The sequence below is a fragment of the Sporobolomyces salmoneus genome, assembly GCF_050403485.1.
Source record: "Sporobolomyces salmoneus JCM6883 DNA, S_salmoneus_JCM6883_v1_ctg88, whole genome shotgun sequence".
In the NCBI taxonomy this organism is placed as follows: Eukaryota; Fungi; Basidiomycota; class Microbotryomycetes; order Sporidiobolales; family Sporidiobolaceae; genus Sporobolomyces; species Sporobolomyces salmoneus.
This window is the reverse complement of record NW_027481075.1, coordinates 16,714-30,624: the sequence shown is the minus strand read 5'-3', so window position 1 is coordinate 30,624 and position 13,911 is coordinate 16,714. Positions and strand designations below refer to the sequence as shown.

General features: G+C 51.3%; 6 protein-coding genes across 6 annotated transcripts; 1 reads left to right on the top strand and 5 right to left on the bottom strand.

Annotated features, from left to right (window-relative positions):
* Window positions 1-121: 121 nt before the first annotated feature.
* On the bottom strand, window positions 122-1,224 carry JCM6883_001760 (RlpA-like double-psi beta-barrel domain-containing protein; the record flags this gene model as incomplete). The annotated part of the gene is made up of 3 exons (XM_076635226.1): window positions 122-136; window positions 200-480; window positions 543-1,224. 3 exons carry the CDS (start codon window positions 1,222-1,224, stop codon window positions 122-124), a joined length of 978 nt encoding a protein of 325 aa, XP_076484796.1.
* A 1,014-nt stretch (window positions 1,225-2,238) lies between these two features.
* JCM6883_001759 (uncharacterized protein) lies at window positions 2,239-3,510 on the top strand (the record flags this gene model as incomplete). The annotated part of the gene is made up of 4 exons (XM_076635225.1): window positions 2,239-2,513; window positions 2,572-2,638; window positions 2,739-3,350; window positions 3,409-3,510. 4 exons carry the CDS (start codon window positions 2,239-2,241, stop codon window positions 3,508-3,510), a joined length of 1,056 nt encoding a protein of 351 aa, XP_076484795.1.
* Window positions 3,511-5,354: 1,844 nt separating this feature from the next.
* On the bottom strand, window positions 5,355-6,215 carry JCM6883_001758 (uncharacterized protein; the record flags this gene model as incomplete). Its single annotated transcript, XM_076635224.1, has 1 exon — window positions 5,355-6,215. One exon carries the CDS (start codon window positions 6,213-6,215, stop codon window positions 5,355-5,357), a length of 861 nt encoding a protein of 286 aa, XP_076484794.1.
* A 1,925-nt stretch (window positions 6,216-8,140) lies between these two features.
* NUC1 (ribonuclease) lies at window positions 8,141-9,896 on the bottom strand (the record flags this gene model as incomplete). Its single annotated transcript, XM_076635223.1, has 8 exons — window positions 8,141-8,254; window positions 8,324-8,574; window positions 8,653-8,695; window positions 8,778-8,876; window positions 8,966-9,078; window positions 9,254-9,301; window positions 9,373-9,579; window positions 9,650-9,896. The coding sequence occupies 8 exons, from the start codon at window positions 9,894-9,896 to the stop codon at window positions 8,141-8,143; spliced, it is 1,122 nt and encodes a 373-aa protein (XP_076484793.1).
* Window positions 9,897-10,303: 407 nt separating this feature from the next.
* JCM6883_001756 (uncharacterized protein) lies at window positions 10,304-12,059 on the bottom strand (the record flags this gene model as incomplete). Its single annotated transcript, XM_076635222.1, has 7 exons — window positions 10,304-10,654; window positions 10,729-10,881; window positions 10,944-11,232; window positions 11,303-11,487; window positions 11,561-11,599; window positions 11,703-11,714; window positions 11,778-12,059. 7 exons carry the CDS (start codon window positions 12,057-12,059, stop codon window positions 10,304-10,306), a joined length of 1,311 nt encoding a protein of 436 aa, XP_076484792.1.
* A 333-nt stretch (window positions 12,060-12,392) lies between these two features.
* On the bottom strand, window positions 12,393-13,857 carry JCM6883_001755 (uncharacterized protein; the record flags this gene model as incomplete). The annotated part of the gene is made up of 4 exons (XM_076635221.1): window positions 12,393-13,261; window positions 13,318-13,506; window positions 13,574-13,633; window positions 13,701-13,857. 4 exons carry the CDS (start codon window positions 13,855-13,857, stop codon window positions 12,393-12,395), a joined length of 1,275 nt encoding a protein of 424 aa, XP_076484791.1.
* Window positions 13,858-13,911: the final 54 nt, after the last annotated feature.

Here is a 13,911-nt window from a genome sequence, read left to right as displayed (position 1 = left end):
CTCGTATGATTGTACTTGTACGTTTTCTTTTACTGACTGACTGATGGATTGAACGAGGAATTCCGTAACGAGAGACAACAAAGGCAAAACAGATAAATAAGATTCCGGGAGAGTGTCTGTTCTAGATGAAGGACCACTGATCAAGACGTTCGATTCGTCAGCACGATGCGAAGGAGACAAACGAAAGAAGAGAGCTCACTTCGACACCTTTCAACCTCCCGACGCTCAAATCCGCCAACCCTTCGAACAAATCTGGCGAAAAGTCCAAATTCCACATCGCGCAACCCTCGCAACGATCTTGTACTTCGACCTCGACCGTCTTTCCTTGATAAGTTGCACGGATTTTTTGGCCGCAGATCGGGTTCAAGTTTGGGTTGAGAGTCGCGCCGGGGTAGGAATCGTAGAGGAGGTGGGAGACGGCGACGATAGCGGAGGACGAGGTAGCGACTGTACCGCAGGCTCCGAGACCAGGTGCGAACCCTATCGAGAGTGGCGAATCAGTTTGCGACATCGGAGAGGGAAGAAAAGAGAGAAGAACCCACAAGTTCCTTCGCCCGCGTGAACACCAGCGAGTGATTCTGCGGTAGGCTCCGAGGTAGAAGCACTCGATGTCGTGGTCGCTTCAGTGGAAGTGATGGTCGAGAGAGGAGAAGAAGTCGGCGTCGAAAGAGCTCGTGTCGCGGTCTGTACTCTCGTCCAGACGATCGAAGTGCTGGAAGTTTTCGCTGCCGCTGCTTCGGCTGATCGACTTCTTGCCGCCGCTTGTCCCGCGAGCCATCGACTGGAGAATCGTTTTTGGTTCTTATGCTTATGCGAAGTTTCCGATAAACTCCTTTTCGCGTTCTCCCTCGACGTCTTTGCTCCTCCAGATTTCTTCGACGAGGACGACCGGGAAGGGGAGGGTAGATCGCGACGAAGATGATGCGATCGATGAGCCGAGACGAGTTCGAGGTTCAAGAGTTTGTCCTCCTGACTGGCGAAGATTGATTCAGGCTTGATGGTTTCGTCCGCGAGGATTTGTGTCCACGAGTACGATTCGGATGTTGGCTCATCGTCGACGATACGGAGGGGTGGAAGTTTGCGAGGAGGGGATCGCAAGAAGGAGTGACGACGGAGAACGGAACCGGAAGAGGGAGAATGAGGCAGAGGGATCGACGAGACGAGGGTAGGGTTCGCCGCGATCGTCAAGACGCATGCGACGAAGAGTGATGCGGGATTGAGCATGGTTCCTTGCGCGAGTTCGCTCGAAGCTAGTACTGGCGAGTTCGGATGGTCGATAAACGAATTAGTGTAGGAAGAGGGAAGGAAGTACTCAGAGCAAGCCAGGACGTTTATCAATCTTCTCGAAGGTGCTCCACAGCCATTTACCAGAGCAGCCCGACAAGCAGAGATAGATGGCGAGGAGAAGAATTTGGTGTCAGCCATCTGTGAGAAAGAGGTAAATGGTGTCTGACGCATGGCTAAGCGCTAAGGAAAGTGTTACTGCGTGGTCAAAAGCGCTGTAGATGGTATTGAGGGCGTTAGGTCGCCGACCGATTCGGTAAAGGAAGAGGGAGAGGAAGAAAGTTGGATGAGATTCTTTTGGCTCCCTCCTCACCACCTGCAGATCGACGGCCGACTCTTGAAGATACCCACGACCTACTGAACTGTGATATAAACACCCTAGCATGTCGATCTTGCACCAGAGTCGCCCGCTCATCCCGCAAACACCCGCGATCTCGGAACGGCTCTACCTCCTTTTTCCAGATGTCGCGGAGATCTACGGCTGTCTAGACACGTGAAGATGAATGGATCGGGAGTCCGCCGAAAGGGGAGCAGGGAACGTACACAATGATCGGAAACTTCGGCCGACGTCGACCCGTTCAAACTTCAAATGTTCGGAACGTTGAGACTCGGAGGAACATGACCTAAACTCGAGATAAGCTCGTGAGCCTTGAGTCCGGGTTGCTCATGCTGAATAGAAGCTAACATTCGGCTCCGAAGAACGAACAGATGAGCTTTTCTCTGGGCGACGAACCGGTTTTCGTTCCGCACATCAGTTGCAGCAGCTTATCTCATTTTCAGGGTCTACTCAGTGAGGAGATGTCCGTCCGGGGAGATGATCAGAGTGTGGGTTCGTCTCGGCGGACCGAAACTGTTGCTGCGTTTGTGTGTGATCTCCGCTTTGTGCTCTTCTCTTCTTCTTTCCCTTTCTTGCGCTGGTTCATCTCGTCTCATCCTCCTTCATTCGGTTTGAGGATGAGTAGTAGCTGTGGATCACCGGATCGCTTACCCCGTCGCATCAATACCGCCATCTTCGGACCTTACCTCGAATTCCTCGCAGACCGACTCTCCCTTTTCCTCAACGAGCTCGTCCCGACGACAGATTTTCTGATTGTGCCCGACGGTATGGCTTGTTCGGCCCTCACTACTGCCGTTCTCAGGAGCATGCACACGCAACACGTCGAGTTTCCGCCGGCCTACGAGATTCTCCTCGACAAAGAAATGAATACCGATCAACTCGCACGTTCTCAGTTATTCTGGCTTCTTGAGCTCGTCATACTGACTGACGACATTTTCGTACTTTGACAGATCATCGAATCGTTCGCCATCCCACTCGACTCTGTTCATTACTCTCAAGGGGATCATTTCGAATCACGTATCTCGCATTATTGGACAGCTCTTTGCGCTCGACGTGTAGGTCAAACGAAGGGACTCGTTTCAGTCGCTCGAGCTGACTCGTTTCGTCGAGTAATTAGGGTCAATCTCCTCAAGCTCAGATCAAGATTCGCGTTCCTCGCGCTTCTCACTCTCCAATCACGGAAGAATACATCGAAGTCAACATCAAGGAGCTCGTCCCATTCCCACTGCAACCCTTCTCGACCTTCTTCTGTCGTGGAGTTCTCGACGGGACTCAGTACCATATCCCGATGTCTTTCACGTTCTTCGCGAGTTCCTTCAATCATCTCCGTCAACTATCGAGACAGGCTCAAACGGTCATCCACGATCATTACAAGTACCAAAAGGTCAAACGCAAGATCTACGTCGTCCTCTGTTCGATGCTGCTCTACTTCCTCAACCTCTCCAGTGACGAAACTGCTCACACCCTCGGTTTCACGATCGACGAATGGAGAAGCAGTCGGGAGATCGCAGATCAGTATCGGAGCGAAGTCTTTGGAAGTTTTGGATTCAGGCAAAATCGACTGTTTTTGCAGGAGCGTGGAACGGAATTCGCCGCATGGATGACGGAAGCGGCAGAGTGGTGGTGTGGGATTGGAGAAATAGCTATGGAGAAGAAGAGGCACTTGAAAGATGCGTTTGAGAGGTTTCAGGCGACGATGTATCACGCCTTTGAGCTCGAATCATCTCATGTGAGTTCTGATCTTCTAATCTCTCGCTTTGACGAGCTGAACTATTGTCACTCGATAGGTTTCGAGCTCATCTTCTCGCTCTCATTCGCTCAATCGCGAGAAGGCGAGCACACTTCATCGTCCTTTGAACGTTTTCTTTCCTGAGTCCCGCCAAATTTGAGCTATGTCATTCCTTTCTATACGAAACACGAGAAGCACTTCCTGTATTGATAGCCATCCTTCGTCTTCTGCGAGTCGTTTCTTTATCACGTTTTTACTCTCTGTGTTCTATCCTCGCTTCGTCTGTCGATACACGAGACCTCGCACGATCAAGGCGACGATACGAAGCGCGGGACTTGACGAGGATCGCTATTCGGTGTGACGCTGTCAACGAGCAAGAGCCGGTTTGAATCGGGAGAAAACTACGAGTTCACGCTCGACAAGGAATCCCTATCCCGCCAGCGAAACACTGCGAGCTTGCTCTCGCCCTCTCGACCTGCCTCGACATACTTCGCCTCTGAGAATGGAGCTAATAGAATTTCCTTGACACAGGCTGGATCAAGGGAAAGAGGAACAGGCAAAAGAACAGAAAAGCAGACTACGATAATTCCTCCACCTATTCCAATCTATCCTGAACGACCGTTGTGACGTTTCCTCTGACGGTACTTTTCCAGGTCGTCCTCGGCTTTCTTTAACTGCGCCCTTTCCCACATAAGTGTCTCCCTGAACCGTCGTAAGTTCTCTCTCTCTGATTCATGAAGCCCGAAATTCCTTTCTCTAAACTCCAACGTCCGTATCTTTTCTTCGCAGGACGATGAGGAATCGATCCAAAGCTCGACTAGGTGTTCGTGATATAGTTGCTCGTCTATGCCAGTATTTCCTCCTCCAGATGAAGATACGAAGAGGTGACGAGGTTGTGCCTGGAATTGATGAGGGACAGCGACCCAAGACGGTTGGTGAAAAATGTGAGCAGCTTCGGGAGGAAAGGATGTATCGAGTGAGCTCCAGTGAGACGGCGAGGGATGTAACGACATCGGTTCGGCGACGGGAGGATGAGGTTGTGGCTGCTGAGTATAGCCCGAGTGAACCGAGGAATTCAAGATGGCGAGGGGAGGGGGCATAAATTGAGCGGGAGCGCTTGGATCGCCGCGAAGGAGCGATACAGTTGACGGAACGAGGGAACTATCGTGGGGAACGAAGGGAGATTGGGATACGTCGGGGATCTGTCGAGACAAGTCAGGTCGTCGTGTCACCATCTGAGAACTTCAGGTCTGATCTGAACTTACGACTGAATCCGAAAGTGACACCTCAGAACGGGCTAGCAACCTTTCCGCCTCTTCAAGTCTTCTGCGAATCCTCGTCATGTTACCGTTCGCGGCCCCTAGCGCCACAAGGGCGTCTCTGCGAGCTCGTGAGCGTTCGGCATCCCAGGGTTTACTGTCGATCGATCGGATTTGAGCTTGAAGCTGATGAATTTTCGTGTCGGTACGTTCTATGGATTCGTGAAAGCGAGTGATCCTTTTTTTTAAGCCGGGGACAGATTCTCGCATCCGTGTCCTACTTTCCCGATTCAGGCGCCGGCGCCTCGCGAGTGGCGACTCGTCGTTTCGAGGGGGCCGAGGAGAAGATGGTGACTTCGGAGGCATCGGGAGCGAGGGTAGGTGGTCGACAGGAAGAGAGAAGAAGAGGGCGTCGAGAGCTAAAGCCTGTGTACGTTCAGCTCGAACCCCTCCTCCTCCGCGGTGGGAGGACTGTGAAGGGTCGGAGAAACGACGTTCGCGCTCGGTGCCGTACATTGCTCGATCCCTCGCGTGCGCGTCGGGGTCTCCTCTCTCGACGTCCTTCTCTACGACCAGCTTCCGGAAACAAGTCGCTGTTCCTCTTCACCTTGTTTCGTCTTGCCTCACACCGTGAACGATTCTACCGAAAATTTCTTGAAAGTCACTGGATGCGACGGGAGAATCAGCTCTGCCGTTCATATCCGCTGTCATCGGAGCGGAGTCGTACTCACACATAGTCGCGAAGTTAACCGTTTCTACCGTCTCCTCGTCTCAATTCTTCCCTTTCCGCCATCCTCAACCGTCTGTGAGCTTCCTCCAACTTCGTCCTCATCTCTACTAGATATTCCTCAACCGTAACAGGCCTCGAGTCTCGCCCAGTTTCGATTACGTACGAACTTCCGTGGCATCGGAGCAAATCTTGCGCGAGCGTAATTTCTTGTTCGCAGGAGAGGACTTCGTCACACCAGAGTTGAACGAGGTTGAATCGTTCTTCTCCGCCTCCTTGGTAGTGCCCTCCTTCAAGTCCTAGACTGGGGTCTTGACCAGAAATTGCAAAGTATTTAAAAAATTCGTAGTTCCTCGAGGCCAGAAGAGGGTGCGAGAAATCCCACACGCGTGGCGGGTCGACGTGAGGTTGTGAAGGTCGAGGCGAGCGACGACCTGGAACGAATGCGGAGGGAGAGGTATTGGAAGGATGATTCGCTGATGATTCGGCGTGATTTGGTAACGGATGATGGTGAAAGTGGGAGATCTGATAGGTCGTGTCGGCCGGGGTACTGAAGGTGGCGAACGACATCTCGCGAGTATGAACTGAAGTCGGGTGAGAAGTAGAAGTAGAAGGAGGGACGGGGAACAGTGGGTCGTTCCTCCTCGCGAGTTCGATTTCGGCCGCGAGAAGTCTGTCTGATGTCCTCTGGTACGCCCCTCTCAGTCCCGACGCTTCTCGCTCAACCTCTTTGTGTCCCCCGTTTTCCAGAAGTTCGAGGTCGTCGAGTTGTTGCCTCATCGAGGACAAACTTGAGCGATACGCGTGGATCTTCTTCGTGAGTTCCTTGGATGAAGGCCTAGCCGAGCCTGGAGTGCTTGATTTACGACGTTTCGGCATCCTGAGAAGAAGTAAGGATGCACAGAAGGGAAAGAAAGACACACGGATCCTCCAGTCGGTCGCTCCATGTGTGCACAGATGCCTTCGATCCTCGGCTTCCGTTCGTCTACCACGTTCGTCCGTCGATCATTGAGGTCATTCCTCGAGCAATTTGAAGTCGAGATCGGAACTCAGGCAGTAATGAAGTCCCGATTGCGCTGAGGTGTCGAAGAGAGTCATCGAGAGGTTGCAACGTCTCGAGTACGCGTGAGAACCGTGCGACTGTCACTAGCCCGAGCAACCCAGAGAAGCTGTATGACATCGTGGAGTTGTAGTGACCAGAGGACGAAGCGAGGGGGGAAGTCGAATCGGAGTGGGCGAGTTTGTGCCGATTCGCGAGACCGACAATAGTGTGAACAAGTCTACGGGAGAAGATAGCCTTCATGATTGTGAGAGATCGAGTGAGCGTGGTGAAGCGTGGAGATTTCGCTTGAGGAAAAGTTTGAGAGAGAAGTTCCCTCTCCTTCGAGCCACCTCCCGAACCCAATCTGTGAGTCAACTACTGCACTCATAGCCGACTCGCAACCCTGTAGGCATCAATCACAGCACTCGACCGACCGCCAAACCAACAAGCAGAGGAAATGAGAGGATTTAGCAGAAAAGCAGAAAAGTCGAGACGGGACCCGCTACAGAACACGGAGGACTAGGAGAGGGACTTGGATCGAACCAGAGCGGGGCTCGGACGGTTATCAGAGGGTCAGGAAGGGCCACAGAGGGCGAGACGACCAAGAATCAGTGAAGATGGATGAGAGGGACCGACATCAACAACACCTCGCTCCGCTCAAACGGGAAGCAGTACTGGATAGGACGCGCACAATCAAGGACGAAGGCTCAGCTGGGAGACAACAAGCAATTGGCGAAAGTACTTCCGAATTGCGTTGAAACTGACCACTTTGTCTCTCTCCCTCCTCTCTCCTGTTGAACTCGGATAGCGAGATGCCTTCCAACAAGTCGTTCCGTACCAAGGTCGTCCTCGCCAAGGCTTCCAAGCAGAACCGGTAAATACTCCTTTCTCCCTCTTCCCGCGTTTCCTCCTACTTCCTCCAGTCTGAAAGCCTGGCCGATAACTGATCATAATTCGAATGATGTATAGCCCTATCCCCCAGTGGTTCCGTCTCAAGAGCGACTCCAAGATCCAGTACAACGGTCAGTTTCCCCTTGTAACTGTCCCCATTTTCGATTTTACATTCTTGCTGATCCTGTCCCTCGTATCTCGTAATCAGCTAAGCGTCGTCACTGGCGCCGCACCAAGCTCAAGTAAGTATTCTATTCTTTTCCCTCCCATCTCAGTGCGCGTCTGAACTGACTCGAATCTATACTTCATTAGCCTTTAAACGGATTGTTGGGCTTTCTGTGTCTTCTTGGGGGTGGTGGTCGAATGAGAAAGGAGGGCAAGAACTTATGGCTGTTAGCGGGGCTTCGTCTCCGGTAGAAGTTGGGCGGTAATTCAAGAGACGGATTTTAGTAAAACGAAAATGACGGATTCAGATGAATCGTCGACTCTCTTCCGTAAATATCCCTGTTTTCGGCTCTGGGTTCTTTCCCCCACTTCCTCTACCTTTTTCGTCCTCGCTTCAGAGGTCCCACGTCACCGAGAGACAAGGGGAGAAATGTCGGCAAACGGCGAAAGTTTCCGAATTTGAGGCGAATCGTCTCCCGTCTACTGCCTCAAGTGGGTGTCTCGTCTATGGAGATAAGGTATACATGATATTGCTTCCGAAATCTAGCGAATATCCAAAACCCGGAAACCCTCAATAACGACTTGGTTGCGAAAAATGCGATTTTGTGTCTCCTCCGCTGCTTCCACCTGTTGCCCTGCACGACTGGAAGCCGGCTTAGCCTGACTCCGGACTCTGATGCGGCGACTCCTTCAACGCAATAACAGCTTAGATACTCTGCCTTCGTTCGACCTTGGGTCTTCCTCCTCCGTTGCCGTTGTTTCCTCCCAACTTCTTCTGCGCGTCATCGAATCTCCTCACGACGACTTCACACTTGATAGTCTGCTCGCCCAAAAAAACGTTTCATCAGACCTCTTCTCAGCGTCATCCACGAGAGGAACTGAAACTCACTTTGCAGAGCTCCTTGACACCCTTCATCTCCTCCGGTAACAAATTCAACCCGGCACTCCTCTCGACACTCTCGACCGGTACGATGAAGTTCTCTAGCTTCGTGTAATCCGGAATTGGCTCGTTCGGTAGGACGAACGCGCCTTGAACCCATTCTTTTTGGTTCGAAGTGGCTGATGACGGGACGAGAGAGAGGGAAGAAACGCGAGGGGGACGGGACGCAAGGATCACTTTGGCGAAATGAGTGGGAACAGCTGAGAGAAAGGCGAAGGGAAATGATGAATTAGTATGGGAGTCAGAGAAAGTTGGCGAGCAGTCAAAGCTTTTCTTACCGATGGAAGGAGGGCCATTTTGAGGAGCAATCATCTCATACGACTACATGGCGACCAAAGAAAAGGAATATGATGAATGTCAACAAATTGCAGGGACGGAAGGAGAGGAAGCGCGAGAAACGTACGACTTTCCATTTCCCATCTCTCAGATCCTTCTTTGGTAGGAATAGAGGCACGGTGAAGACGTAGACATCATCGAAATCTTTCGTTAGATTCCTGCAGAACTGCGAGTTGTCAAAGATTCAGACGTTCGAAATCGTTAGTTCGCGGGTTCTATAGCTCGTGAGAGAACAGTGTTCGAAATGTTACTAACAGCTTCGGTATAAGCCCAGTAGTGTCGGTTGAACCCTTCTCCTACTTGCGGAGCAATGTTGGAGAGCAAGAAGGTTTCGGACATCGCAGTTTGCGACGATTTGCAATCGGCAGCTGTTTCGAGAAAAATGAGCGAGTTAGCCGCCGAATCACATGGCAGACTTGGCAAGAAGCGAGAGACTGACCAGGGACCTATAGGCGTCCGGAGAAAGGTTTAGTGGAACAGGGGAGCAAGAAAGGAGAGCAAACGGGTAGAAAAGCAAAATTCGATTGATTAGCTTCGATGTACTCCCGTACGCAGGTATATCGCAAGATCGACTTGCCATATGTCCTCGATCTGTCAATACCACGCGAGAGGGTCAGTCACACGCTCAGAGCCGCTAGAGGACGAGAGCTTGGATGCTTTACCGTAACCGCTTTTGAAGTAATCTAACAACCCTGCCCTGAACATTTTCGGTACGTCCTCGTCTTCCGTGAAACGACTCTCGTTTCTGTCCCCTCCTCCAGACTTCAGAGAGTCTTTCGTAAGATGTTCAGCTGTCCAGGCAGGGATTCGGTTGCGACGGTCGTAGGCGGCGGTGTAACCTGTTCGGACCAGGATGTCGCTCACCGGACCTATAGTCACACCCAGTGAAGTCAGAGTCAGCCTCGCTAAGAACAGAAGAGAGCAGAGGGAGAGACTTGCCGATAGTTGAACCAGAGAGGATTGTCGTTCTCAGATCCCTTCCCGTGAGACCACCATGGTACACTTCTGCAGGTTTCCCTTGTCCAGCGAGAGAGGGTAGAGCGTTCTCGGGTCGACCGGTCGAGCCAGATGGAGAAGAAGTTGAAGGAGGAGGAGATTGCTTCCTTGAGACTGAGAAAGCGCCGGCAGCTCCGAGAACGAGACCGGCTGATGCTGCAATACCCAAGTGAACGAGCGAGGACGACATGGTGGCCGGAGATGGGAGTGAGCAAACTCGATTTTCTTCAAACTTTCGAAGTCAAAAATCTTCGCAGCGGAACTTGTTAAACTCGATCAACGCCGTTCATCGAGCCTGCTACAGCGGTGCTCTCCCGATCACAACGAGCGATTTCCCTGGTAAATTCTAGTATGTTGCGACGGATGTGGAAAAAAGAACGAGAGAGAAAGCAGAGAACCGGGTAAAGAAGCGAGATATAGAGATCAAGAGAGAGAGAAGGAGATAGAGAGAACGAGTAAGGAAGGAGAAGTTAAACAAACAATGTAAAAGGAAAACGAAAAAAACGACGAAAGGAAAGGCAAGTTGAAAACCGATAAACCTCCTTTCCACCTACTCAGACCCTGACTTCACGACTATTGCTGACGGATGACAGATACTTAGACGGTCGAGGTCATAGAGTCCATCTTTTGGTTATCCTTCGAACCGAATTGGGCGGGTCCATCCTTGTAAAGATCCGATTCCGAAGTAGGGAAGGTGTGGACTTCCTCACGTTCACGTCCTCGCATGTACATCGGGTTCGTACCTTGGTAGTAGATGTCGGTCCAAAGGTCGGCTCCTTGTTGAGGTTCGGGGGAGGCCTTGGCTTCCTCGACGGCCTTTTCAACTTCGGAACGGGCATCTTTGTCGATCTTCTTGAGGTCGGCTTCCGAGATGACGTTCCATTCGAGGAGAAGATTCTTCAAGCCAGTGATGGGGTCGTTCGAAGATCGCATGTGTTGGATCTCCTCCTGTCAAAGCCGATAAATTTGAGAGTTAGTCGAGAAGAAAAACCGAAGACTGAAACCAGAGAGATGCAACTAACGCGAGTTCGGTAAGTCGTTCCGGGGTCAGACATCGAGTGTCCTCCGTATCGGTAAGTTACCATCTCGAGAAGAAGAGGACCCTTGCCAGAAGTGGTCCATTCCTTCGCGTAACGAACAGCTTGCATAACCGCCAAAACATCCATACCGTTGACCTACACACGATAGCAGGGGTGAGTTTCTTACCTTGACAGATGGGAAGAGAGAGCAAACTTACTTGAATACCAGGAATCAAGTCACCACGCTTGTAGTACTTGGTGTTCGAAGAAGACCTAGCCGCCGAAGTACCCATTCCGTACAAGTTGTTCTCACAAACGAAAACGCAGGGGAGGTTCCAGAGTTTCGCCATGTTGTACGCCTCGAAGACTTGACCTTGGTTGGAAGCTCCGTCTCCGTACATAGCGAACGTAGCGTGTTCGTTATCTTGTCCGAGGTATTGTTGAGCGAAAGCAATACCAGCTCCAAGAGGAACTTGAGCTCCGACGATACCGTTTCCACCGAAGAAACTGCAAAAAACGAAAATAAAAATCGTCAATTCCTCCTAATCTTCGTTTTCGGCCACAGAGAGAAACTCACGTGGGGGTGAAGATGTGCATAGATCCTCCCTTTCCTTTCGACATTCCGTCAACTCGTCCCAACAATTCTGCCAAAACTCCCTTGATCGTTCCACCTCGAAGAACAGCGAAGGGGTGGCATCGGTAAGCGGTGATGATCTTGTCATCGGTCTTGATGGCGTTGTGCATTCCAACCGAGACGGCTTCCTATGAACACGGCGAAAGAAAGTTGAGTGAAATGCCGCGCGCGACAGAAAGAGAGGAAAGAGATGGAACTTACTTGACCGATAGCCAAGTGACAGAAACCTCGGATCATTTTCTATCATCCCATACAAAGCGTGCACAGGTCAGCGCGTTCAGTTGAGTGCGAAGGTGAAGTCGTGGCGGATTCCCCTCGCGAAACTCGAAATTCGGTCACTCACAGCCTTGTAAAGCTGTACACGGAAAACGAGTCAGCACAATCGATCAGTGTATAGTTCAAGAAGAGCATCACATACTTGATCAGCAGCCATCTCCATCCTCCTCATCGAAACCATTTGTTGGTAAATCTCGACGAGCTGGTCTTTTCCTACTTCCATCTCCAATCCAGGCGTGTCACAAAGGTGAGACTTGAAGTATTCTTCATGGAGTTGCACCTTGATCTTGTCGTTCGAGCCAGAGATGAGCGAGGAAGAGTCGGCCGTGGTTTGGACAGATCGAGAGAGGAAAGCAGAACGGAGAGAGAGGGAGGAAGAGGTAGCGACGGGGCGCAGGAGAGAGGGTAGTCGTGATCGAAGCATGGTATATGAGAGAAGGTAGAGGGGGAGTGGGGAGGAGAGGAAGGGAGAGGGAGAGAGCAGCGAGATCTATTTCCCAACGAGGCTCTTTCACTTTCTCCTCTCACTCTGATCGCTCAAACACTCGTTAGGAAGTTCTACGTGGCTGTCCATGATTATTACCGACCGCGATCGAAGCGATCTATGCTATATGCTCTGAGATCCGTTCCTCACTTCTCTCTCGCTTCGCAACAGAGAGAGACGCCAAGTCGCGTTCACTGAACCCCTACCACTATACAAGCTCGTTGCGACAACGTAGGATAAAGTACAACAACACCCATCATTCGGGACTCTATTCTATTCCCATCCTTGACCTTTCCACAAACCGATTCTCCAGCAACTGATCCACAAGTCGACGAGATCCCGTCTCATCCGAGTGATCGTCTCGAGGTCCTTCTTCTCCACCTCTTGTAGTGTCTTGGCTTGCTCGAGTCGTTTTGGCGGCGAGGAGAAGACATAAATATCGCCTCTTTCCGGACTGACGGATTCAGGCTTTGGAGTCGACGAAGACGATGACGGCGATAGTGAAGGGTATCCTGTTGCTGAGGCCGAAGTTAAAGTTGTCTGTTTGAGAGCGTCGCGTGCTCCCCGTCGTTCGAAGAGCGAAATTGTCGAATCGAGGCGAGATTTGATCGAGTCGAGTATGCTGTTTTGTCCTGTCGGGGCACTGGTCTCTGGGCTCTGCAAGGTTGCCTTCTCCTGGTCGAGGCTTGCCGTACTTCTTGACGTTGCGGATGTCGTCGACGAGGGAGGAGTCGGAACGAACCGAAGGATATCGCCTAATCTCCAGACTGGAATTTCCTTTTCGCTTCCAACTCCCCTCTTGATTTTTCTCCACTCGGCGACTTTCTCCTCCACATCTCCGCTATCTTGCTTTGTTTCGCTCAGATACAGCACCATCTCGACCTGCCCCAGCTCGCTCGCTTCAAGCGCTTCTTCCACCGTCTTTACCGTTCTCAACGGAGAAAAACCACCGCTTGACAAGCTGTTGAGTTTCGGCCAGGACTTCGCGCGTTCACAGAACAGTTCGGTTTCTTGTTCGACGCGTTTGAGCAGTTGATAAAGGGTCCAATCTTGAAGGTTTTGGAGATTCTTCGGCATCGTTAATTGAGAGTTTAAGCGTTTGTAGCTGCCTGAATGCCGGGTATCGGTACGGACGAGGTCAGCTGAAAGGTCGAGCCCAAGAGGAGGTTACTGGGAAGGGAGAGAGACGAGACTCTACCTTTGAGAGCTAGTTGTGCCAAAGCTTGATAATGACACATCACCCATCCTCCTTTTCCGCCTACCTTGTCTTCGAACCGAGGATGTTGAATACCTTTCGGTAACAGGATCATACTGCCAGAAGGACCTTTACTTGCGAACGAAGGAGACGTTGGAGGAATCGAAAGTTGTTTCAATGGAATCATCATATCTTTCAGGTAACACGATTGTGTCAGCGGAATGCTCAAGATAGTCTGATGAAGTAGCGGAGAGCTCACCGACCGGCAATACTTTCTGAGTGAATAGACATCTCCTCAAACTTCCTTTCAGCACCCGTACTATTCCAGAGCGAATGAGCGTCAGTTGCACGATTTTTGAGCGCTCGAAAGCTGAATGAAAGCTTACGGTGCGGGTTCAAGTCGGTCAAGTCGTTTGCGGCTTCATTTTCTGATCGAGGAGGAAGTCGAGGTTGTCGGAAAGGTGGAACAGGAGATTCGACGTCGAAGAGGTGAGTACGAGGTCGAGTGAGGCCTTGTGAGAGAGTACGTGTCGTCACTTTCATCGCATCGTGACAAAGTAAAAGGAAGTAGCGAGAAGAAGAGACTGCAAGCCTTTC